This window comes from Mus pahari, chromosome 16, assembly GCF_900095145.1.
Source record: "Mus pahari chromosome 16, PAHARI_EIJ_v1.1, whole genome shotgun sequence".
In the NCBI taxonomy this organism is placed as follows: Eukaryota; Metazoa; Chordata; class Mammalia; order Rodentia; family Muridae; genus Mus; species Mus pahari.
This window is the reverse complement of record NC_034605.1, coordinates 49,724,159-49,750,806: the sequence shown is the minus strand read 5'-3', so window position 1 is coordinate 49,750,806 and position 26,648 is coordinate 49,724,159. Positions and strand designations below refer to the sequence as shown.

The 26,648-nt window shown below is 45.7% G+C and overlaps 1 protein-coding gene across 7 annotated transcripts in view; it reads left to right on the top strand.

Annotated features, from left to right (window-relative positions):
• Kif13a (kinesin family member 13A) overlaps positions 1–26,648 on the top strand; it is a 179,550-nt gene that overhangs the window by 64,833 nt on the left and 88,069 nt on the right. For all 7 annotated transcript variants that reach the window (XM_021216077.2, XM_029547707.1, XM_029547710.1 and 4 more), the window contains exons 3-4: positions 1,893–1,905; positions 18,236–18,296. In XM_021216077.2, coding sequence (XP_021071736.1) covers positions 1,893–1,905; positions 18,236–18,296 — 74 coding nt within the window. The remainder of the gene's footprint in view (positions 1–1,892; positions 1,906–18,235; positions 18,297–26,648) is intronic.

Genomic DNA, 26,648 nt, shown 5'->3' with positions numbered 1-26,648 from the left:
GAGGTTTCCTCAGCAGTGCAGTGCACAAAGCTCTCACTGTGATCCCTGCACAGGGCAGGTGCATCCAGAGTTCTCCACAGAAAACCCAAGCTTTGGGTAGAGAATGAAACTTCTGGCATTAAAAACACCCGTGCGTTTTTTAGCACGACATCCCCTCAGCCTGTCTGGTCTGGATGGGCGGACACGCTCATAGGTTCAGACTGGCCTTAGAACAGCTAGGGATACCAGTTAGACCAGACAAAAAGCTAGAAGACAGGTGTGGAATCCCCACTGTGTCTGAGGTAGGCATCGGCATCCAGGCTGATTTCCTTCTGGCTAATTCATGGGATTCCAGGGATTCGACGGCCTCTGCTTCAACACGAGTGGAATGTCTTGGTTTTCTTTGCTTGCACTCAGAAGTGTGTGGAACTGCCCATCTCTCTGAGTCCATAGACTTTCTCCACCTCTGAGCTCTGGATGTTTCAAGGGGCCCTCAAAGTACCTAGTGCTGGAGACAATTCAATGAATTTAAATTACATTAATTAACCCCTTTCCCCTTTTTGAGCCATAGTCTTGCTACGCAATCCTGGCTGCTCTGGAGTTGACGTAGACCAGGCTGGTCTCAAGCTTGTGCCAGTCAGTCCCCCTCCTCTTGGTTGTCTCTCTGTACTTGGGCACAGGGAGGGTGTACACCACCACACAGCAGCATAGTCTTCTGATCCCCGTGATTCTGACGGCTGTGAAGGCATAGGGAGAGCGCCCCATTTCTCGGGAGTTATTTCACGTTTATGAATAGTTATTGTAAGAGTATCATCAAGAACAACTACATCAGGAAAGCCAAGAACTATCCTAGGATCACATACCCTAGAAACCAAAATCCAGGTCCCTAATTTCACACGGAAGGAAAATATTTGCAAAGTATGCCAACCTCACGTTTTTCTTACGTTGGAACCTTCGATTTTTGATGTTTCCCTTTGAGTATAATTTCAGTTGTTTCTGAATTGTTAACTTGCAAAAACAAGCATTGCAGATCTGGGGCTCAGTGGTAGACGATTTTCCTAGCTAAATCAATCCAACTTCTAGAGTTGATTTTTCAGCACTAAAAAAAAAAAAAAAAAAGAACATTACAAAACATCTTATTGTGTGGTTGATGCTGGGAGGAGGGCAGAATTTGTTTTGAAAGTTCTTTTTCAGTGTGGAAATAGGTAAAACTTACTATCTAGAACCTTTTTTTTTTAATCTGTACCTTCATGTATTTTAGAGTATTATTTGCCTAACAGTGGAAAATATGTATATATTTCAACACTAGCTTACGAAAGTTCATATATAGGGTTGGGGATGTAACTTAGTTGGGTGGACAAGACTGGATATGTCCAGGGTGGTTCGGCCGTACTGTAGCTCAGGTGATAGGGTGCTTGCCTGTCATTCACAAAGCCCAAAGTTTGGTCCCCAGCATCACAAAGTCAGCTTTCGTGGTACCTGCCTATAATTGTAGCAATCAGGTGACAGAGACAAGAAGGTCAGAAATTCAAGGTCATCCTTTGTCATCCCCAGTTCAAGGCCAGCCTGAATTACGTGAAACCCTGTCTCAAAGAAATAAAGTGGGAGCCAGGAAGAAGATGAACACGTAAGGCTGGTTTAAAAGAACTCAGCTGTGTGCGGGATGGTTAAAGCATTTCTGTATCTCCCTCACTACCATTTCTTAAAACCATTTTAAAAACATCCCTCGATGCATGTCTACAGCGAGAGGTTTATCACCACAGGCCCAGATCCCATTGCAAAGTTGCTGAATTTGTTTTTTTTTCTTTTCTTTTCTTTTCTTTTTCTCTTTCATTGTTTCCCTCTGATGTGGCCATTGTGTCGACGACCTTCTGTGTCCGCGCTATGGAATTTTTTTTCTTTTCATCGTGAAGAAAGCCTCCCAAGGTAAGTGCTGGCGTGGAACTGGGCATCAGCACTGACTTAGTACTAGGCATCAGCACTGACTTAGTACACAATACGATCCCAGCTCGTCACGGGAACCTGTGGGTGACTCCTGGCCACCGAGGAACGGAGACTTGCATTCTGATTTAAAATTTAAGCCTGAGTCAGCCCTGACTTAAGCGTGTTGGCCCTGCTGGAAGATTAGCATGTTACCTACCCTCTGTGGGCAACGGTCTCACCCACTGTTATATTCTCAGAAGATGCTTAAGTTGGTAGACCTGCATGCCAGGGAGTGGTTCTGGCCTGTTGATCTCTAAAGGGAGGTGAGCAAGAAGAAACCAGTGCTGGCTCATGGCCTAAGAGTGAAATAACTGCAGTGGTTGGCATAACTGTGCTGGCTAGTTATGTCAACTCGACACAAGTTAGAGTCATTTGGGAAGAGGGACTCTCAACTGAGAAAATGCCCCCATCAGACGGGCATGTAGGCAAGTCTGTAGGACATTTTTCTTAATTCATAATTGATATGGGAAGGCCCAGCCTATTATCGTATTACCACCCTTGAGCTGGTGGTCCTGAATTCTATAAGAAAGCAGGCTGAGCAAGCCATGAGAGCAAGCCAGGAAGCAGCATCCCTCCATGGCCTCTGCATCATCTCCTGCCTTCAGGTTCTTACACCTTCCCTTCCCTGGATCATAGACTTCAAGCTGTGTGATGAAACAAACCCCTCCCTTCCCATGTTGCTTTTGGTCATGGTGTTTTACAACGGCCGTGACTAAGACAGTGGTCTTTCTAGAAATTAGAAGAATAAGCAGGTCCTCAGGAATAAAATTTGATAACTAGTTACGAACTACCTTTCTGTCTTGCCAAGAAGAGTTAATAGCTTTGGGACGGTTTTCCACACATTCAGACAGACCATCCATGCTGATTCTGTGTGCTGGGTCGAGCTCTTAGCTAATTACGATGGCTGCTAGTTAGAGCTGTCCCCTTAGCTAATTACAATGGCTGCTAGTTAGAGCTGTCCCCTTAGCTAATTACGATGGCTGCTGGTTAGAGCTGTCCCCGTTGCCTTGGGCAACTTTTGATGACATTTTTACTGATGGAAACCCCAGAGGTTCAAGAATAGATGGCATAGTCCTGAGAAGGTATCTGAGTGACTAGCCCTGAATAAATGAAAGGGAATTTATTATCAGGGAGCATTTTGCTAAGTATTAGAGACATGTTTAGGACCACAAGTCACTAGAAAACTGAACAACCCTGAGTAATGACACTGATCAGAGCCATGCTATCTAAGAGAGAATTAGGGAAAACTCCTCCTCCATGTGGTCAGAATGTAGGACACACGAGAACATGGGAGAAGAGACAGGCTTACTTCCCCTGGGGCTATGACGGTAACTCTAACATAGCTCTTGGATTGTGGAAAACTGATAAAATGTTATTTCATGCCTTATATTTATTGAAGGCATCATTTCATATTATCTTTGGCACTAAGAGTTTGAACTCAAGCAAGGAAGGCATGCACTGAATAAATATCAGGAGGTGTCTCAAGAAAGAGGAAGTAGCTAATGTTTCGAAGCGAGCTGAGCTGGTCGTTGTGGTCAGATCTGGAGGATCCTGACAGTGGTCCCTGAGTAATTGCTGAGGTGGTTATAATCCATAGATTGTAGATTCTACAATCTTGAAGGTTTCCTGCTGTAGGAGGATATATATGTTTCTTTGCTCCCAGAGGTTTCAAAGTATATAGTCACTCTGGTAATAAGATAACCTTGTTTCCCACAAAGAAAGCCAGTGTGTTCCTGGGACCATTCCTCCTGTGGCTGATCAGAGAAGGAAAAATATTAAAGTTGACAAGGCACAAGAAAATTTTAACAACCGTTAATACTTTTTATACAGACTATCCTAGTTTGTAGGAGTGTGCTAAAAGATCATTCCTAAGAATGGCTATGAAATTCTCAAAAGTAATGTTAAATCAACTTGTTAAAAGTATACCGTTAAAATACTTCATAGCCGATAATGTATAAGGTACATGTGGGAAGCCTAAAGATTGGCCTGAAACCCAGAAAATGGTGAGTCAGAGTAAAATATGTGAAAGACACAGAAGAAGGCTTAGGGACTGCATGTATTGAAGATAAGTGGGGAAAAACAAGGGTACTGCTCATGCTTGGTAAGATGATGAGATTTGGGCATCAGTGACCAGGGGCCTCAGGGCACATGGTGATTCACCTTAACAAATCACTAAGCAGGAGCAACTTTATATGAGGCAGCCTTAGTCTCGGTGTTGTGATAGTGGTGAGCTGAGTGCATGTGATATGAAATCAGTTGTGCTGGGACCATTGGAACTAAGTATGTGACATTCATAGGATGGGAAGATCCTGTTCTGGCCTTGCAGTCAGAAGTGACATACCAGGGGACCAGGGTCACCTCCTCTGTCAAGTTCAACTGAAAAAACCTGAAGCCTGTGCTTGGGATGCAGATATGAGTTCAAACCCCAGCATCTACTCATGTGGTGAAAAGAGAAACTGGACTGGAGTCCCAAGCTCTGACTTCCACAGGCACACCCTGTCATTCATGTCACCACCCAGATGGATGGATGGATGGATGGATAGATGATAGATAGATGCATACATACATGCATGCATACATGTGACTACGGGTTTTTAAGCCTATGCTTGAAGGAGCTGGAGATACATCAGGGTTAGTGAAGGATAGATTACTAGACCAAGGCCAAAGGACCCTAAAAATGTGGAGAGACAAATCTAATGTTTTGTGTGTAACACTCAGGTACAAACAGCTTGTAGAGGCAGTACAAGGTTGTAGGCAGCTTAGTGGGGCAGGCCAAGGTATGGGGCTCATTCACATCCTGTGAGAGGTGAAGTCCTTGCTAAACTCCCGGTACTGGAGTCAGGTCGGGTGAGTTGAGACCAGGCCTTGGGTGGCATGTAAAGGTAAAAAAGGAGAGTCTGATGTCGGGTGAATCCTGTCAGGTCTACAGTCACAGTGTCACAGTGTCACAGTGTGGTGGCACTTTCCTGAAATCCCAACTCTCAGGGGCTGGGGCAGACCAACCTGGGCTACATAGTGAGACCAGGGACTCAGTAGGAGAAAACACAGCCTATACTGCCGGCACTCAGGAGGCAGGAGCAGGAGAATCTCTGCAAATTCAGAGCTACCCAGGTCTGCATAGCCAGTCCAGACCAGCCGGAGCTACTTGGTGAGACCCTGACCCTGTCTTAGAAACAAAGGAATTAACATAAACCAGTAACTAAAACAGCGTGCACACTTCCAATCCAGGAAGTCTCGAGGACTGAAGTCCAGGTGTCTGGATGCTACAGGAGGAAACGGATGTAATCCCATGCCTTCAAGGATTCCACAGCCATCTTTTAAAACATCCTCTAACACTGAGGGTGTGTCTCAGTGGCAGAGCACGAATCTAGTGTGCACAAGGTCCCAGGTTCAATCCCTAGTAGCACAAAACGGCAAAAAAAAAAACACCAAGTGAAACACATATTCAGAGATAAAGAAGGTACACACAAGTAAGAATAGAGACCCACAAAGGCTTCTGATACCAAAGTGTTAGGTCCAGGCTTTAAATGCATTTGTTATGTGTAAGGAAATTAAAAATAGAAAAAAAAGTCAGATTGCGTAATGGTAGCAAGAAATGGATATTGCATAACTCAGGAAACCAATAACCCATTACAAATTCTCAGTCTGAAAAGTGTACAGCCTAAATCGTAAGGTTAGTGTTAAGATGCTTAGCGGGTGAGATCAGGCTGTGAACACCGGATGGTAGATGATATTGAAGGGTCGGAGACAACTGAGCACCCACTTTTTTAAAAAGTAAACTTAGACCTTCCATTCTTCAGAAAAATCGATGTAAACTGCAACTCTGGGACACTGTCAGAAGGTAACGGGACGAGGGGGACATGACTCTCTGACAACCTTTTACAGGTGACACTGAAAGCAAGACCTAAGAGAAAACAACACAGTGCGCTTGTAAGATGTGCTCCTCTGCCAGGGACAGTGTAAAGTGTAAAGACAAGCGGTATGCTGGGACAAACATTTAGAAAATACCCAATAAAGGATTTGTATCCAAATTATACCAAGATCCCTCAGATCCAGAGAAAGAAAGAGAGAGAGACAGAGACAGAGAGAGACACAGAGAGAGACAGAGAGAGACAGAGAGACAGAGACAGACCAACCAATCTCAACTTAAAACTGGACAAAAATATCTGAATAGACATTTCTCCAAAGAGGATGCACAAGTGTCTGATAAGCAAATAGATAAGCTAATAAAGGCGCCATCATGTCATTAGAGAATCCACATTAGGGGCTAGACAGTTGGCTCCGTGGTTAAGAGCACCGACTGTCCTTCCAGAGATCCTGAGTTCAATTCCCAGCAACCACATGGTGGCTCACAGTCATCTGTAATGGTATCCGATGCCCTCTTCTGGTGTGTCTGAAGACAACGACAGTGTATTCATATGAAATAAATAAATAAATAAATAAATAAATAAATAGGCCTTAACATGAGCATTTAGAAAAAAACTTAGAGAGAGGGGGGGGAGGGACGGACGGGGAGAGAGAGAGAGAGAGAGAGAGAGAGAGAGAGAGAGAGAGAGAGAGAGAGAGAGAGAGAGAGAGAATGAATCCACATTAAAACAACGAGATATCACCACAGGATATAGGATGCCTAAAGTCTCCAAATCTCACAAAATTGAAACAAAGGCTGGGCAGCAACAGGAACTCTGCTGTCATCGCTGGCCAAATGAGGCAGATGGTGCAGGCATTCTGGAAGACAGCTCTCAGCTTCTGAGGAACCTAATTATCTTCTTACCACGTGACCCCAGGGATGGCGCTTCTAGGTATTTACCCAAGCCAACTGAAAGTTTGTATCTACTGTGCACGAGTGTCTGTGGCAGTTTGATTCATGGTGGCCAAATAGGAAAGCCATGATGACTCCCAGAAGGAGAATGGCTAAAGAATCCCCGGTATAATCTCTTGATACAGTATCATTCAAGGATAGAGGAGGAATGAGCTACCCACCCCCACAGAAGGCACAGGGGAACCTTCCATGCATGTTAATAAGTAGAAAAAGCCAACCTGAGAAGGTTAGACGCTGTGCTCTAAGATCCCATTATTAATCCATGGTATTCTGGAGTAGGCAAAAGTACATGCCAGTAAATAATAATGTCTACAGCTCTACAACCTCTACAAGCAAGGAAAGACAGACAGGTTCAGCTGGAGCAGGGCGGGCCACCTTTTGGATGGACAGAGCCACAGACAGAGAATGAGCCCCCAAACATAAATTAGTATGTAGCTTATCTTTTGGATTTGTCTGTCCGGTAAGATTTTATAATTCTGAATGGAGAAGTGTTTCTCTCAGATACTTTCCACCTGCCTGCCTTTTAATAATCTGCCCCGCTGAACCCTCTGGTGTTTGTGGGAGCAAGGTCTGTTTCCCTCAAGATCGATAGCACTTTGGACAAGCATGAAAACACTGGCCTATCCACCTGTAGGTTAAGAAGAAAGCCTTTGTTTTCCTCTCATCAGGGTATAGAGGTGTGTCTGTCAGAGTGCAAAGGTCGTATTTGCGATTGCTTCTTGGTTGAGCCATCTTTTGATAAGCTGGCATTTGGCAGGCACTGGTATACAAGGAAAAAAAAAAGGTTGTTCTATCCACTCTGCTTTATTGGGCAAGATAAGAAGGAGGAGGCATTTGGGAAGAAATAAAAATATCTGCAAGTCATTTTGTTTAGGTCATGTTTGTTTTTAGTCAGTTAGTTCATTGTAAATTTATGAGCAAACAATACCTTATAATGTACTGTATAATTCATTTTAATATTTCAGTCTTGTGAATTAAGTTTATTTTCAGTTTTTAAAAACATCGCGAAGAGGCTCCAACGCAGGGCTTCACACATGCCAGGCAAGCGCTTTAGCGGTGAGCTGGGCCCCTGCCCAAATAGTTCTCTCTCACAGCCCACGTTGTTTAAAGGCGCCCACTGATGAGCCAGCTTCAGTGGTATGTGTATGTAATACCAGTGCTTGGGAGTTCATGGCAGGAGGTCAAGAGTTTGAAGCTAGCCTGGGCTACATAGTAAGACCCTGTTAACAAAACCACCAAAAGCTGGTTTTATAGATGTCTCTCAGGAAGGAAGGGGGGACTGCACAGCTCTGCCATCTGAGATTTGGTTTTGTTCAGCTCTCTGGTCTTTGGTTCTGTGATGGCCTCTTGCCGCCTCTTCTGTTCTGCTGAGAATAAAGTATTGGGCCAGGCTTTTGAGCATGCGCTCTGTGGCTCCCGGGGCTTGAGCTGTGTAGTAAGTATTAAAACACACAGCTGATTTCTAAAGTTTCATACAAGGGTGAGAGGAAAAAAATGTAGCACAAATAGTTTGTCCTCTACTTAAAAAAAAAAATTATATACTAGGTTAACTTAAATACTTTACTGAAGCAAATTTGTCTTCCTTTGGCTTATGAATATATCATGAAAGCAGTTTAAATTACGTACGTGGCTCCCATCGCTGCGCTGATGAAACAACATTTCTTTGACGTCACATCTCAGTCACAAGTGCCTGCTCTTGGCTTTGGCTGGTCTCCCTCCTTCCTTGTGTCTGGGGCTTGGGCTTCTGCTGTCATGTCTCAATGGCGGTCTACCCTTCCCCATTTACCTCTCTTCTCCTGGAGTGGTCAGAGCCTCAGTTTCTGCTCCGGGAAACTCAGTGTGGCGTGGATGACCAGACCTGCAGGATGTTTTAAGTGACAATGGGCTATCCTGCATACCGTCTGCCTCCACTTTAGTCTTCCTGACCGCACAGAAAGGAGAGCTCAGGGCTGAACAAGGACCCTCTGGATGACGTGCATGCGTGTGTAAAGTCTCCAGAGGCAGAAAGCTGGGGTAGGAATCGTGATGTACATAGGGGCAGAAGTAAGAAAGCAATTGGTGTGTTAGGAAGTAGTGAGAACTGGGAGGGTTAGCTCAGTGGGAAGCCCCTGTCTGGTCTTCACGAGTCCCCGGGTTCCATCCCTAGTGCTGGGGGTAGAGGGTGGGGTGAAATGAAACGTTGAGTGTTAAAAACCAAGAGAAATGGTAGCTTATAGAGAACCTACAGTCAGACCTCAGTCTGGTAGGTCAGAAAGATTATTAGTGTTTTTCATGTATTCAGGTCATATAAGCAGTAGGATGCATGCAAGACATTGACCTGGCTGCAGATGCAAGATACACCAGTGAATGGAGAACACAGGGTAGGCAGTAGGGCTGGCCTGTCGCACTGGAGCTGCCTTGTGCTGGCCTGCTCCATTAGGTACTCAGTGCCTTGGGGACAACGACAGTATGTTTCTCTAAAGTTAGTGTCAGTCCAGGTCACCTGTGGCTTAGTGTGGGCTCCACTCTGAAGGATTCGCTGCCATCTGGGACTTGCTAGTGCGGTGGCTCACAACCCCACTGCTCCTCAGAACCTGCCTGCAGTCACGCTGTGCTCAGATACATGTAGGCAAAGCCAAAACCCGTGATGTGGCCAAACTGCTATCAGGAGGATGAGAAATTACGCTTCCTTCTGCAGGTCCAGCAGGTCACAAGGCCATAGTGGGAACACGTAACCCTCTCATGGAGGGCAGGGAGCCGTTAGTTACAGCAGCACAGTATGTCACCCTCTGTCATTCTAATGCATTTTAAAATTTTTTCCAGAAGAAAATTTTTGACCTGACTTTCTTTTCTTTTCTTTTCTTTTCTTTTCTTTTCTTTTCTTTTCTTTTCTTTTCTTTTCTTTTCTTTTCTTTCTTTTCTTTCTTTTCTTTCTTTCTTTCTTTCTTTCTTTCTTTCTTTCTTTCTTTCTTTCTTTAAGATTTATTTATTTCATGTCTGTGAGTACGCTGTAGCTGTACAGATGGTTGTGAGCCTTCATGTGGTTGTTGGGAATTGAACTTTTAGGACCTCTGCTCGTTCTGGTCAACTTCACTCGCTCAGTCCCCTGACTGCTCCAGCCCAAAGATTTATTTATTATTATACATAAGTACGCTATAGCTGACTTCAGACACACCAGAAGAGGGTGTCAGATCTCTTTATGGGTGGTTGTGAGCCACCAGGTGGTTGCTGGGATTTGAACTCAGGACCTTCGGAAGAGCAGTCAGTGCTCTTACCCACTGAGCCATCTCGCCAGCCCCCTGACTTTTCTTTAGACTTGTTCACCTCTCGCCCGCCTAGCGCCTGGCTGCATTCAGAGTCAGTGATTCTCACTGCGTTCTGTGCCTAAGGATGCTCACAGATGCAGATGCTGGGATACCGGGTTGCACACTTCTCAGCCCCTAAAGAGAAAATCACTCTCTCCCCTGACTCTCAGCATGGTCCCACTTGCTCTCCGGAACAGTAAAAGCTCTCTGGACCTGGGAAGCATCTGGAGTCTGCCTCAGGCATCCCCAGCAGAGTGAGAGATCCATCCCTCCACCCTGTCCTGTGTCTGCAACCACTGGGCTGCCTTGCGTCCTTCGAGTCTGAGACCTGGTTCCTGGAAGCCAGCTAGCTTTCTCTTCCCTCTGGTAGTACACCCTGGGCTTTAGCCTGCAGGGTGTGGGATGCACAGAAGGTGAGCTCTCTGGAACCAGGTCTAAATACCTCCCCCCGGTGATTGGTGTCAGGGTGACTTTTAGTTTTCCTTGTGTGACTGGCAGCAGCAGCCATTTGTCAAGTGGGCAGACAGGCTGCAAACTGTAAGCCCAGATGCTCGCAGCTTCCACCAGTGTTTAGGAGAGGAACAGCCCATGTTTAGAAATACCCATGTTGCCTTTCTGAATGTACTGTGGGAGAAGTTTAATCTTTAATTCTTAATTAATGAGAGAACCAATATAGAATATCTTTAAGGAAGATGTGGTACCTCTACCCGACCCTCAGCATCTAGTGAAGCAGATGGTGGGAGAGACTGATAAAGACGCAGACATGAACTGAGCCGTGCATTCGGAAGAGTCGGGACTGGGCTCCTGCTCATTGATTATGCACCACTGGTTTACACAGACCCAGTGTTAAGTGGAAGCCCTGTACTGCTGTCAAGGTCTGGGCATGGGGTTCCTATTAAAAAGGAAGGTTTCAAATTTCTTTTTTAATTGATGACAATATGGATGAGTTCCTGAGAGAGACACCCTTCCCTCTTCCCTCTTAGAACGCTGAGTCCCCGTCTAAGATACTTGCCAGAAGTGTAGTTCCCTCCTGTGGAAGATCTGATGAGGTCCCTGGGCTTGAGGCAATGCTTTATTTCTTGGGGGTGGGGGGTGAGGGTGGGGGTGGGGGTGGGGGGTGCTGCAGATACTGTTAGCTGCTCTGAATCTTCAGCTGGGCAGGGCTGACTGTGGAGCCCAAGACATCATGTGGTGTGTAGTTACAAGCGTGTGTGAAAGAAATGATTAATTACACTGTGAAAAGACAGCGTTGACTTGACAGACTTTTAAACAGGAAGGGAGGTCTGTCGGCAGAGCTGACTAGTAAGGCTCTGGTATTCCTCTCCCTGGCCTGCGGTAGCTGTGTTCAGGCACAGTATGAAGTTTGTGTTGGTCCAGTGAATTCTACAAACAGCAGCAATGAGGACAGACCTGGACTCAAACAGGATCCTGAGCAGTTGCAGTCTGGGATTTAAGTGAAGTTTAACTTAAAATAATAATAATACAACTAGCATATATTGTTACACATAGTGATGGGTAACTATTTTATAATCATTCTGATGGTAGGAGAGAGGAAAGTGAGAAAAGTATTGAAAATGTCCACATGGAATGGAATATAGAACATTCCTTGTCTTTTGGTGTGACAGTTTTATAGCACCACGTGGTGAAATGGGGGCAGACCAGAAACATCTTTCTTATAGTCAAAAAGTTATAAAGTTAAAAAAAAGAAAGAAAGAAAGACCAAATAGAAGCAACTGGAGACATTGAGGTTTGTAGAGTGGTCTTGGTCACAGATTCCAGACAGTGCAGGATGGGCTGGGTCTCCAGATGTGAACACAGGGTTCATAGTTCAAAGAGGCCATGAAGCTAGGGTAGGGGAAGAGACTGTTCCCTCACATAGAGCAGAGGGACGCCACGTGGAGCGGACTTCTTAAGCATTCTAGATTGGGGAGCTAGGAAGTCACATGGTGTGCACTAGTGTTTTCTGAACAGAGCAGCACATGAACTTAAAAAAAAAAAAAAGACTTTATAATTTTGTGTATGTATTTAACTTAGTGAATCTGAGCCCTTGCCTACCCTAGTAAGGAAGGAAGAAATGAGTGGGCACAGTTCCTAGACCAGGGAGGCTCCCAGTGAGATGGGGGCGTGAAGCAAAGAAGGGAGAACTAGAGAATTCGTAAACACAAGAATTCTGTCTATGGGGAAACCCGAGTCTTGTCTTTCCTCCAGTGGGAGTGAAAAAGGTCTTCACCACTGTCTGCAATGGTGAGGTATTTACCCGATGTGAGCCCCGCTGTTATTTCAAGTGTCCATTATATGTGAGTTCACAGCTTCACAAGATGGTTCAGTTAACAGAGAATTCACCGTCTTAGTCAGGGCTGCTGTTCGCTGTGACGAAACACCAGAACCAAAAGCAACTTGGCGAGGAAAGGATTTATTTGGCTTATGCGTCCACGTCGTAGTCCACCACTAAAAGAAGTCAGGGCAGGAACTCAAACAGAGCAGAAACCTGAGGCAGGAGCTGATGCAGAGGCCATGGAGTGGTGCTGCTGACCGGCTTGCTTCCCCTGGCTTGTTTTTCTGGTATTCTTTCAGAACCCAGGACCACCAGCTCAGGACTAGCACCATCCTCAGTGCGCTGGGCTCTCCTCCAGCAATCACTAATTAGGAAAATACCCTACAGGCTTGCCTCTACCCTGATCTTGTAGAGACATTTTCTTAATTGAGGCTCCTTCCTCTCTGTGTCAAGTTGACATAAAACTAGCCAGCCCATTTACCAAGAAACTGTAACAACAGACTAAAAGATGTTTTGATGAATATAAAGCATGAGAGCAAAGCCCTTGACCTCTTAATAAATAATAATACACCAAAACAAAGGGAACCGTGCACGGAGCTATGTGTCTACGTGTGCACAAACGCACTTAGGCGGACATGGAGTGCAGAGTAATTAGAAGTGTCCGTAAGCGGCTGAAGACGCCAGGGCAGAAGCTGCTCGGTGCCAAGCCTGATGCTATGGGTGATCCCTGGGACCCAGGCCTTTACCCAAAGGAAAACACTGACCCTATGAGCTATTCTCCAGTCTTTATATGTGCTGTATCCTACATGAGACTGCACACATATAACACACACTGCCTCCACCACCATCACCACCATCATCATCATCATCTATTAAATTTTCAAAAGAAGTATCCCCAGTAAAGGTTTTTATAAAGGAGAGACATTTAAGATAACATTGAAAATGTTAAAGGAAAATTAAAACAAGCTTAGATAGACTCAGGTTGCAAAAATGGACGTTGGTTTTCCAAGTTTTTCCCCTGTGTACAATTAAATTATTGTGCCATAATAAGACTTAAGGGATGAAGAGGCATATGAAGATTACTTCTAAAACAATATATGCATTTTAAAGGAATAATTATCTCCTCTTTTGTCCTTTTCTGGGAGGGGTGGATGGAGTCTCATAGCCCAAAGGTGAGGATGGTCTTGGTCCACTTGCCTCAAACTCAGATGCTGGGGTTTCGGGAGTGCGCCACTGCACCCAACTGTTTGATATTTGTAACTAGATTTATGCAACTACAGGACAGAAAATGTAACTGACAAGTGTTAGGGTCTCAAACTGAGAGTGACAGGTAGGGCCTTTATTGATGGATTCCTGAAGTAGATTCCTCGTGGTTGGAGACCCTAGTGAAGGCACTAAACTAGGCGGGATCAAAGCAGGCCATAGAGGGCCTAGAGAGATGGCTGGGTGCTTAAGAGCACGTGCTGCTCTTGCAGAAGACCCAGGTTCTGAGTCCAGTTTTCAGCACCCACATCAGGTGCTGCATGTAATTCCAGAGGGGAATCCGATGCCCCCTTTTGACCTCTGTGGGTACTACATGCACATGGCAAAACGGTCATGCACCTAAAATAAAAGTATATTCTTTTTCTTTTTCTTCTTTTTTCTTTCTTTCTTTCTTTCTTTCTTTCTTTCTTTCTTTCTTTCTTTCTTTCTTTCTTTCTTTCTTTCTTTCTATCTTTCAGAAGGAAATGAAGAAAGCCACAGAACCCATGTGGTTGAGGTGCCTCCACATTGGCCTTTGCTGCTCTGTTGAGCTGGGGTCTTAGTCTCTGTGTAGCTCAGGCTAGCCTCGAGCTCTTGATCCCCCTACCTCAGCCTTCTAAGTGCTATGATTCGAGCTCTGTACCACCATATCTGGCAAATGGATCGGGAAACTGGCTGCAGACCACATTTCTCAGAACTCTGGTGCCTTCTGCTTCTCCTTGGAACGTGCACGATACTTCTTTCAGGGGGGTTTTCTTTCTTTTTTTCCTTTTTCTTTTTTTAAACCACAATTGAATTTTGCTGCAATGCCACTAGAGATCACACTTCTCAATAATCGGAAAGTTTGTGCAGTGTGCTGCTCACAAATCCTGGAATCGCCCCAATCCAGGATATATGTCACCCGATGAGTTCATCTTATTAAAAACAGCCTTAGCCGCTTCGCCGCGTGTGCAGCGGTTCACAGAAATGCAGAGCTCACGTTTTTTAAGGGCCCGGTGGAGCTGGAACAGATGGACAAGCTGCTAGGAGTTTGGTGCTAGCGTGAGACTCACACATGTTGAGCTAAAAAAAAAAAAAAAAAAAAAGAGTGGGATTTTGCTGAAGACAATGGGTTTGTAATTTTATGAATAACTTGAGAATGTCTGTACATTTGGCTCTCTTTCTGGTTAGAAAGGTGTGAATTTCTGGTGTTAGTTGGCATTGATGAAATAGGCAGCTTAGGCTCCATCCTCTCTCCCTCTCCCTCTCCCTCTCCCTCTCCCTCTGCTTGTGGACGTTGTACATCGTGGTGCGGAGCCTAGTGCGCACCACGATGTACAACGTCCACAAGCAGCCCTCCCCTCCCCTCCCCTTCCCTCCTCTCCTCTCCTCTCCTTCTCTTCCCTCTCCCTCTCATTCCTCTCCCTCTTCTTTCTCTGTGTGTGTTTGTTGTTGAAGGTATCATTTAGAGAGATCCCATGCTGACCCAGAACTTACTACGTTGCCCACATAGGCATCAGACTTGTGGCAATCCTCCTGCCTCAGCCTCCCAAGTGCTGAGATCCCAGGTTTGAGCTCCCACACCCAGCCTCCATCTTTATGCATTTGCTCAGTTGTATGCAGGCTTTCGGTGTCTTCCATTACCGACTTTGCAATGAGGATACAATCGGCTTCGCAATGAGCCATGGAATAGCCATTAAGGACTCTAACGGAAGGAGTTAGTCCTAGAATGATACAGGTCTCCAGTATGATGTACAGTGTCTTATATGTATGAGGTGAGTCAGACTCCAGACTTCTTCCTGATAAATGTTTACTAAAATACAAGCCTATACTCCATATCTGGCTTGTTGGGATCACTGTCCTAAGTGCCCAGGACCAGTGTTTGTGAAATCCAGGAGATCCCATGGCTCAGGGAGGAGCTTGATAGGCAAAGTGCTTGGTAGGCAAAGAATTCCAGTATCTTGTAATTCCTTCAGAGCCCCTTTATGCTTGCTAGCATTTTAATATTTGTCTAGAATTTAAGGAGGAGATATGGAGAATGAAATTTTATGTTTTTTTTTCCTATTAGAAACAACTTCAAATTCTCAACTGTTGGAAATTATTGCAGGATGAGCAGTGATGGTTACTAGCACGTGCGTGCTCCAGCTTGGGCTGGGTCTCATCCCATTTCAAGTATCGACCCTGTGTATAGAGACCAGTAGATTGGCGACTCCGTATGCAAGATAGCAAACTGTTAAGATATAGCTCAAGATGGGCGGGAATGCCACTCTCTATAGGAACTAATAAAGAGACCCATCATGATCCTGAAGACACTAGTAGAGATATTTAAAAATTGGGAAAAAGTTTGTACTGGCCATTTGCAGTAAGGTCGGAGGTTGGCTTATGTGGCAGACAAAGACAGATGTCCTGAGGATGAGAGAGAGTGTTACCTGGTTTCATGGAGGGGCAGGGAACTGTAGAATCTCCTCTGGAACTGTTTTAAAACAACACAGGTCTCTTAGGGGCAGTGTTGAAGTTCAGTCCTACCCAGAGGCAAGAAGATTGACTGGATTATGCCTGTGTGATCTTTTGAGTCATTGAAAGACCCCTCACAGGCAGTAAATGTTCCTTACTTTGTTGGCAGAAACTATTGTCCTGTAGCTGTTCCTTACAAGGTTGCCTTTGGTGGGTGTGTCCCTATCAAATCTGAATCTGAAGTCTATGGTGTAAGTGGTGCATATTGAATCTGTGTGTTGGGATGAAACTTTTGTACGCATGAGTTAGTCTTTCGTTTTTTGCTTCGTGTGTGTGTGTGTGTGTGTGTGTGTGTGTGTGTGTGTGATTGAGAGAGGGGGGTGGGAAGGAGAGAGAAAGAGGAAGAGAGGGAGGAGGGAATAAAGAGGATGAAGATAGTGGTGTGAATTGTGGCATATCACCCTCCCTCGTTCCTTGAGATGGAGTCTTTCACTGAACCTAGAGCTCGGTTGGGAGCTCCCCAAGCCCTCCCTACTTTGCACCCCTTCTTCATTGCTGGGCTTACAGGTACACATGCTCACTTGGAGCTTTTCACATGGGTTCTGGACATTTGAACTCAGGTCCTTATGATCGTGCAGCAAGCCCTCTTACCTCCTGAGCTGTCTCGCCAGCCCATGTAAGACTTTTGTTGTATAAAAAGTACCTGCTTCCTTGCAAAGTTTCAATGCCATGAATCATTTGATAAATAATTCCAAAGCAGTGAATATAAATATTGCAGGTTTCAAAGATGAATTAAATATGGCTCCTGCCTTCGGGGAACTTAGGATACAAGTGGAGATAAGACATTCATAGATCATCCAGCTATGTCCAACCTGCAGCCCGCAGGCTTATGCCAGCCAGGGTAGCTATGAATTCAACCTAAGACATTTGTTGATGTCACTGTCTCAAAGGGTTAGGCATTCCTATGTCATGATTAGTAGACAAGAGAAAAAAGTGGAATAGAAGCAGAGAGAAGGATTAAGTACTGTGATGAGATATCAGAGAAAGGGGAGAATCCTTTGGTTGTGTTCAAGCACATTGACCCAGGCCTGCAGTATGAAGCATCTTGAAGGGTGGACATGAAGAGCAAAATGGAAACAGTCAGTGTGTGTCTAGTCATTCTAAAAGGACACGCTCCACTGGGGCCAGGGGGGAGCAAGGGGTTCGTGGTATCCAGGGTGCTCTGACAGGCTGAGCTTCAGGCTCAGAGCTTGTCCCTTCCAGTGTTGAGGCAGTGGAGGACTCCTGTGCGGGTGGAAAGAAAGCCTCAGCATGCAGCTCCAGAAAGAGGCTGCAGAGCCACTGGCGCTGCCCCGAGAGGCGCACGCTTGCAGGCTAAAGTTACTCGTCCATAAGTATTCTCCAGAAATGAATGACAAGAATTGAGAAGGCCAGGCATATAGATGGCTGTTTACTGGAGGACTTTCCAAAGTTTTTACCCTGGGGAACCCAAAGCCAGGCAGTCAGTGTGTGCAATTTTCAGGGTGATGTTATCATCCCCCACAAGCCATCTCATGGAACTCCTGTTCCTTGGGCCACGCTCTGGAGAGTATTTTCCTGTGCGTTTGACCAATGTCTTGAGCACAGGTAGTGGCGGTTGTGTGGAAAGAGTGTGGCTAGGTAGGAGTTCTTGTCTGGTCAGCATTCTGAGCTGTGTGGAGGTCGGTTAGTGCCTGAGTTGTCAGTGATACTCAGCCAGGGATTTTGTGTTGAAACAGTGAGGAAGAAGGGAATCCCAGAGTGTGAAGGGAAGTGTGACCTTCACTGTTCAAGAGACGATAGCATGGCGGATGGCTAGGAGAAGGGGCTGGTGTGAAAATATACCCATCTAATGTTGCTCGAGAAGGTGTGGGAGAGAAAACCTAAAGGTTTCAGTGCACACCATTAGACTTGTGTGTGTGTGTGTGTGTGTGTGTGTAGGGGGGGTCTTATTAAGTATAGTTTTCAATAAACTACCTGGTTCATATGTCTGCCTGTTAGAATTCCAGATAAACAGTAGTTTTTATATGAATTCACTACTGTGGGACAATTGCCTCCAAACCACTCCTGTTTTCCCCATCAGATGGTAGGGAGCCTCCCCTCATCCTCCCTGAGCAGGACCCCCCAACCCACCCCCTGCCCCTGCCCGATTCTCCTCTTTGGAGCTCATTCTTAAGCTTTATATTTTGTTCTTCCATTCAGGTGTTTGCCTTTGATTATTGCTTTTGGTCCATGGATGAATCGAACACAACAAAATATGCTGGTAAGTTGGCTGTTCCCTCTGGGCTTCCGGCCTCTCCCGCTGGGTCTGTTTTCTCTAATTATCCCTGGAGTTTCCCTGTGGTGCGTCTCACACCCACTCTCTCATTCTAGTGGGTAGGTTTGCAGTCAGTGATCTGGTTCTGCTAAGCAGCCTTAGACTGGGTTTAAGAACCCCAACAGAGGGTTGCGGGTAAGGGCGCACACCTGCGGTTCTGGCAGTGAGTGGGCTGAGGCAAGAGGATTGCCTTGAGTTCAAGGCCAGTTTGAGGCTGAGCTACGTAGCCAGTGTTTGGCCAGGCAGTGCTAAGTGGCAAGACTCTGACTACCGCCCCCTACCCCTGCCCCATACCACCAAATACCCTGTACCACCAAAATCCCAAACCCCATTAGGTCTTTAGTCGTCTGCTTCTTAAGGATGTCGCTGGCCTCAAGGATGCTCTCAGGTCAAGCCTAAACCTTAGGAGGTTTAAGTACTACAGACCTCCGAGTTACAAAAGCACGGCCTGGCTACTGTGCTAAGGGAGATACAGAGATGGCGCTGGAAGCCAGCATCTAAATTAAGTCCAAAAGGGGAAAATGGTTAAGTATTGAGGTTAGATGTATGTTCAGTCACCTGATTCAGTCATTCCAGAATGCATTCATCTATTAAAATGTGTATGTAACACACCAATACAAGTTTTACTTGTTAATCAAAAACAATTAAGTTAAGCATGTAAGAGGAATGTCAGAGGTACCCAGACATGAAGTGTCATGGAATCAAGGCAAATCTGTGGCCCTTGATGTCGGGTCTGGTTTAAAAATCCCAGGACCCTGCTCTGGCTCTCTGGGAGAAGTGTTTACATTCTCTATGCTTTATCACACTTCCTATAAAATGGGAAGGCAGCTCCTGTGGAACTCTGACGCCATTGTGTGTCCTATGGGTCACCGAGGGACTGAAACGCTGATTGGAGGAAGGTACCCATAAGTGGTACTTGATTTGAGCTTCTTGTAGGGAGGGACTGGGCATGGCGCTAGCAGGGGCCTGAGCAGAGATGGGAGCGAGGCTGTGATGGCAGGAAATCCTCAAAGCCAGGCTAAGAATTAGAGATCAGTGAAGTGAGAAATATAAGCTGTTGGCAGGGGCTGCTTGAGACAGTGTAGCAGAAACCGTTTTATTTCTGTATCCCTCTGCACATGTCTTACATCGCTGCCTGCAGGACACCATGGTAGCCTCTCCCAGTGTAGCACGCAGGGCCCAGAGACTTTCTTCTCAGCCAAGTACAACTTCATTGGATCCAGATGATAGGGGATCTGTGGGATTTGGATCTGAGAAACACCATGATCAGGATTATAAACAGATTAAAATGATTTTTTAATGTACGAGTGGCCTAACGTTGGCACAATTTTTTTTGGCTGCGTGATCGATTCAAGGAAGTTTCAATTAACCTTGAAATAAGGTCTCTTGGTTCATGGAAACATACATCTTTACAGTACTGAGGGGGAAAGGTAGAACTTCTCCTATTCTGTAGATATCGTCATTATTACACACATAACACTTAGCAAAATGTAAACTTCGCGGTCGCTGTTCTCGTGGGTGTTCGACTGTGATGGAGACTCTGCACAGGAAATGTGCTGCTTGTAGGTGAGATGTTTGGTTTCAGCACTAATCTGATTTCTGTTTTCCTCGATTAAAAGGAACAGCGATTCTTGGCTGTGACTAGAGACATTAAGGTGGAAGCATTCATTCCCTGGTGAGGAGTAAAGGGAACGAGGAGAGAGAAGGACAGAGTTCCTGAAACCAACCTATTTGTCAGGCTCCATGAAGAATGGCCTCATTGAGCCTGAGTCCAGGCTCTCCAAGCAGCTCTCAAAACTGGGGTCTGGCGGGTCGAGCGGGGGTTGGTAGATGCATGGTCTGAGCGAGCCAAGGCTGCCAGATCCCTCACGTGTCATGGGCTGGGTCTGAGTATTAAATCCTCTATGAAGTCTTGCTGTTTATTAGAAGTTACAATGAGACGCTCTGCCCTCTCTGGCTTTTTAACCTGAAACTCTTGAGTTCTCTGGAATTGAGAAGGGCACCTCAGGGCTTGGGCGGAGCACTTAAAAGAATGTGAACGCTTGCATCAGACGACGGGGTTCTGATTCTCGGCCCCCCTACCTTTGCACTGTTGGTGTATGTGTCACTGAATCCCATAAAATGTGTCCTCAAATGTCTCATTGTCTCAGTGTGTCAGGACCGTGGGTAGCATCAGTCCGTTGACAAACAAAGGAACCAGGCTGGGATTTATGGCACCTGGTTTTGCCACAAGCTGCCAGGCTTTGGTGAGATAAAGATAACCTTTTTCCTCATCTGTGGACAGGATGAGGTAAAGGAGGGACTGCAGCCACGTCTCCCATAAAGCTGAATCATCCATTTTGTGCGGACAGCACAGCTGTGGCTGTCCCGGCTTCTTTGTCGAATCAAAGGCTGGCTTGTTCGGCCATTTGCGTTGTGTGGAAGTGAAGCAGGCTTTGGAGCACTGTGCACTTGAAGCATCTCTTCCTCCTCTTACCCTCTTGGTATGTTGGTATCGTAATGTCTGGCATGTATTTTTGAGTCAGAAGCAAAAGTCTTTGTGGTAGGAATAAGTGGGAGAGAAGGCAGACAAGTTACTATACTGCAGAGTTAGGGGCCTCAAACCTGCCCCCCTCTGTGTAAACCCACCCCTTCCCCCACCCTCAGCACGAAGCCACATGTAGCTCTCATTACAAGATCAGAAAGTGGCTGAATTAGAGTCCATGGTGATAAACCTGAGCCATGTCAGTAAAGGATCACATCGCGCTAATGGTAATTAAGACCTTGATAGGGAATCGATATATTAAAAAAAAAAAAAGTCATTTCCTAAAATGAGCCCTGCCGGTCGGTAAGTGGTTTCCAAGAGTGTTGCTGTCTATTTCCTGCTTGCTCATCTTTGAATCTTACTGCAGATAGAAAAAGCAGTCTGAGGGCTGGAGGGGTGGCTCAGTGGTTAAGAACACTTGCCGTCCTTCCAGAGGACCTGTGTTTGGTTCCCGGGAACCACATGGGTGGCTCACGCTCTCCAGTGACTCCAGTTCCAGGGGATCTGGTATCTTCCTCACCCTCTTCAGGCAGCAGGACACACATGACATATACAAACACATAATACATAGATAAAAATAAGAACAAGTATTTTTTTTTTTAAAGAAAAGAAAGAGTGGTAGCCGGGTAGTGGTATACGTGGGAGTTTGTGTAAGCAATCTTCCCTAGCCTGGAGATTCTGAACATTGTCCTAGAAATTATGTCATCTTTCTTGCCATATGGTGTTTTGCTCAAATTTACTAAAGCCATGTGTTCTTGGGCATCTGTGGGTACCCCACAATCTGGAAGAGAGGATTTATTGCTGACTCCTGATCTCCTCGTGTGCTTCACGCTGTGTGAGGATACAGGAGCACCTCCAGGCCCGAGGGCTGAGCTGCAGGCCGGAGCCGGATGGCCACGTTTGATTCTGTTCCTATCTTTGGGGGTTTACGTGGTCAGAGGTGGAAATGGTCAATTTCTCGCTGCTTAAGGGAATTGAGATGATAGATCCAGCGTGCACCAAAACTAACATTCTAAAAGCTATCGGTTGCCAAATTGGAACCAAACTGCCGGCAGAATGGTTCAGTACCAATAGGTTCTAATGCGTTCAGGCATAAGTACTTGACTGTTGATGTGTACACTTAGTAACTACCTAGAGAAGGCCCAGGATCTTGGGGCCAAATGGTAGGCAATCACAACAGTCCTTCGTTATGAGGAATTTGAGGACGAATTGAGACTCTTAGCAAGTTCTGTGCATCCAGGAAGTAGCTGGCAGTTATTAGCCATTACGCAGCGCTGTAGCAGTTCTTCATGAGGTCAGCAGGAACACTGATGTTGGCTGTTCAGACATCATTAAGGTCAGCCTGTGTTGTACACAGTGCCTGCTGTTCTGAAAGCCTCGAGCCAAATGAAAGGCGCAGCACAAGCCCTTTCCAGGTCTGATTTCGTTTTCCTTTACGGTGTTTTATCAATTGTCTCACACACAACCATTCTAGTGACTCCACTTCATCAAGTCCTTAAGATCAGCAATTCTTCATATTAAAGAATTTTTTTTTATTAAAAATAAAGAGGAGAGGGAGAGAGGGGAGAGGGGATATACACACACTCACACATGCACGCACACACACACGCGCACGCGCGCACACACACACACACACACACACACACACATGTATCAGAGAACAGCTTGCTGGAGTCAGGTCTCTCCTTCCACTAAGTGGGACTCAGGTTGTCCGGCTTTGGCAGCAAGCCCCTTTATCTGCTGAGCCATCTCAATGACACAGAAACTCATTTGTTTAATTAAAGTATATAATCACAAAGACATCTATTTGACATAAACCAGCTGACTCTTTATAGATCATACCTCAACTGGTAGAAGATTCGGGGATCAGGCTTATATTAATAAAGGTTATTGATATCTGTGAATCTCAAGAGCTGGACACAAGTGAGCTCTTGTTCAGTTCAGGAGAATTCAATTGGTAATGCCCAAAATATGAACGAGCAAATTAATCTTAGGGACTTTAAAGTAGATACATATGTTTATTTACATTTATAACATATATTTATCATATATGTGTCTTTTTCTCTACCCTACCCCCAGGTCCCTTTTCAATTGGGGGACAGGGTCTCGTATATCCCAGGCTGAATTCCCACTTGCTGTGTTTGAAGCTGAAGATGACTTTAAACTTCTAACCACCTTGCTTCCACCTCCCAAGTGCTAGGTTATAATGATACACCACCATGACAAGTTCACCTGAACTGGATCTGGGACCCAGGGTGCTGCGCGCACTAGACACACACTGCTCTGACTGAGCCACAGTCCTGCCTCCAGATATCCTTTTTAAATCCTTCCCCACCCCAACTTTTTTCATGTTTTCTTTTTCTGTGTTTCCCAGAAACACGGTTTGACTTAGCTGTCTGTGTTCAGAGGGGCAGATAACAGCCACCACGATATAAAATACAGTCCGCATGCCGCATTCCTTCCCGGCATGGTGCCGAGCCTTTTACATGTAGGGGGGCAGATAGAATGACCGAACGTAGAGTTAGATAGGAAGTACTGTTGTCTGCATTTCACAGAGAAGAAAATAGAGATTTGGGAAGGTCCTTTTATAGGTAAAAGCAGTGACCAATGTGGATCGAAACAAAAACAGGGATGCATTCTATTGATGACATATGGATTCGACTCCTGTCCTGGACGTGTCTCATCTCCCTGAGCCCTAGAGTGGTTCTGTTAAGAAGCCATGGTGTGGCACTGAGTTGGGAGTGTTAGTACCCAAATCTTCCCACCAGACAGATGCTGTCCAAACTACTGAGCCTGGGTGCTCGGCTGAGCACTGTTCACACATTTCCCCAAGACCACCATAGCAGGAGCTCTAGAAGGAACAGAAGCTTGAGCCTGCCACCTTACTGGAGAGAGTCATTGTCAAATGCTGTCAGAGCCAAGGGACACTTCTTTGTCAGCAGCCGTTCGTGTGGAGACAGGCTTCCCAGTCCATCTTGCTTTCTTTGCTCCTTGGCTATCTTCCCTGTGAGTCAGCCACTTCACCCAGCAATAACAACAACAGAAAGGGCCAGCTCATGCCAGCCCTAGCAGTGTCCCCGGGTTGGAAACATTGTCTGGGTAAGTCACTCCCTGCTATGGTACAAGTGACACTTCCCTGGACGGCCATTCTGATAGCACTTGGATGCCACAGTGGAAAGTGGTCTGAGGTTTGCTTTCACTTCGTGGCCCAGTTTCTCAAGTTCTCTTTACCAGGTCCCTTCACGGTAAACGTCTGAAGTTGATTGAAAAATTAAAATTTGCACCTCCAGGTCGAGGCTTAACGTCTTTGTTCCTTTATCTGAACTAGAGTTCAGTTTCATTCAACTTAAATATGGCCTGAAGTCTCTGGATGTGAGAAATTTTGTGAGCTGCACTCCCCACGCCAAAGGCCTTTGAGGAAGGAATTTGCTTAAACCTCATCCAAATAAGGCCTTCTTCTCCCTTTGAGGTATGCAAGCAAGACCTGTCCGTTCTTGTACTATCCAGGTGCTCGGATTTGGAGCTGGGCCCCTGCCAAGTTCAGAGTCATCAAAATTACTGTGGCTGTCAGCCCTGTGTAGAGGAGAAAGCACCTTCATAAAGAAGCAGGTCTAGGAGTTGCAGCTCACAAATACACAGCCAAGCTCCTGCCAGCCCAACTCCAGAGGGGCTTAAGAGATCAATTTGATCTTGGGTTGTGTTTGTATTGGTTAGCTTCCATAGCTATAGGGAACCTGAGATCAAAGCTTACATAGAGAGAAAGGCTTTGGAGGCCTCAGTTCATGGCTGATTGCTTTGGTACTGAGATAAAAGACAGCATATAATGACTGGACTGTAAGGTGGAGTAAAACCTTTTACCTCGAGGCCAAGAAGTAAAGAGGGAAAAACTGGGGTTCTAAATCTTCTTCATACATACCCCCAATAATCCAAGGATTTCTCTACACACGTAGGTTCCTCCCTTCTAAAGATTCCACTACCTCCCACTAGTACTGCCCTGGGCAGCAATCTTTAACTTGTGGAGTTTTGGGGACATTAAAGACTAAGCTATGACATTGTTCCAATCTTAGATCCTATGCTCTCCCATGTAGAAGCATATTCAGTTCATGGAAGTCTATACTGTGCCACACCCTGCTGAAGAGTTCCATCCATTCTGATGTGTCCATGGTGATGCTCTTTTAAATGTAGATTATAAACAACTTGGACCATACCCTCTTTCTTCATTATCCTACTTCCTAGGTCCCACAGCCCATCATGTCTGCTCCGTAGGCAGATGTTGGTCACAGAACTGATACGGTTGTCTTTTTCCTTGTTCCAAGTTGACTCCTTTAGTGCATTGCTGTCAGGACTCTGAATTGTAAAGACCTAGCATGGTGGCTGGGAGGCCATTACTGCTGCTCCCAAGGGGTCAGGTGACGCCCACATAGGGAGACCCGGCGGTGTTGGTTTTTCAAAGATCCGTATCATGCGTGACTCAGTGTTGGGTGACTCAGCTTGCAGAGATCCCACACAGGAGCTCTTGTTACTGGCCTGACGTCCTGTGGCACGTCTCACTGGGCATGCCCGTGTTTTACAACTTGTCTACATGGTCATAGGAGATGCGTCTCAGCCGTGCTTATTAACAGTGAGGTCAGATGCGGCATGCCCTGTGGGTTCACCGCAGCGGGCGTGTGAAGCTGACGTCTCCACAGATGCCTCCCTGACACGGGTTCTGCCAGGAAGCCACGGGCCTCTTGGGGTTGGCAGTCTTGTGGCTTTGCTCTGTTTGTCTGGGTCGAGAACAAATACCCATAGATCCTCCTGTTTCCCACAGGACTTCTGAGCCTCCCTGTAGGCTTTTGCCTAGACAAACAGCACTCCATTCTGCTTGCGTGTAAACTGTAAACTGTAATTGGGAAGCACTCAGGGTGGGGATATTGCGTCTTTTATGAGATCTGCCCAGGCAGTGTTTGAATTCCCTAGTTCCCACCATGGAGCATAAACAGCTGCCTTTTTATTTTTTATTTTTTTATTTTTTTATGAGCCAAGGTTCAGAAGCAGTGGTAAGTCATTCTTTCCTAGGCTGAGAAAGGCTATTAGGTTTTTTAAAAATATGGACTTGAACACAACAGAATGGTTTTTTAAAAATGAAAAAGCCTCGCAGCTGGGAATGGAACTCAGTGGTTGAACACTTACCTAGCATGTGAGACCCTACATTTAGCCCCCAGTACTACAGAGGGGGAAAGAAAGGCCTTCATTCATCTGGGTCAACCGTGGGTCTTTGTGTGGGTCTTTGGGATGTCCAGTGTTCTAAGACAGAGCAAAGAAGCGAAGCCATCCCTGCGCTGCCTGTAGAGGCTGTTGTCGATGAGGGCAGAGTCCGCTCCATGGATACATGGTACACTTTGAAGATCTGGTTAACTGTTGGGATCTTGGCCGCATTCACAGCTATTCTTCCTGTAATAGTGGTTCCCTGATGGTAACTGAACAAAAGAATTGGTTGAGCATAACTGCAGGCCAGGGCTCATGCATTCATACAGCGTCAGGGTGGGGAAATAATGAGAAGTCCATAGAATTGGTCCCATTGGCTTTTTTACTGCTGCTGTTCATTATAGCATGTTCTTTCCCACTGCAACATTCTATCCTAATGTTGCAAAAGAATGGGGACTAGTTTGCCTGTCCTGGATCCTAGCATGCTCTGGCCTAAAATATGTTCTGTTTTCTGCTTGCCATCCCTAAGTGTATGTGAGTTCTCTCTCTCTCTCTCTCTCTCTCTCTCTCTCTCTCTCTCTCTCTCT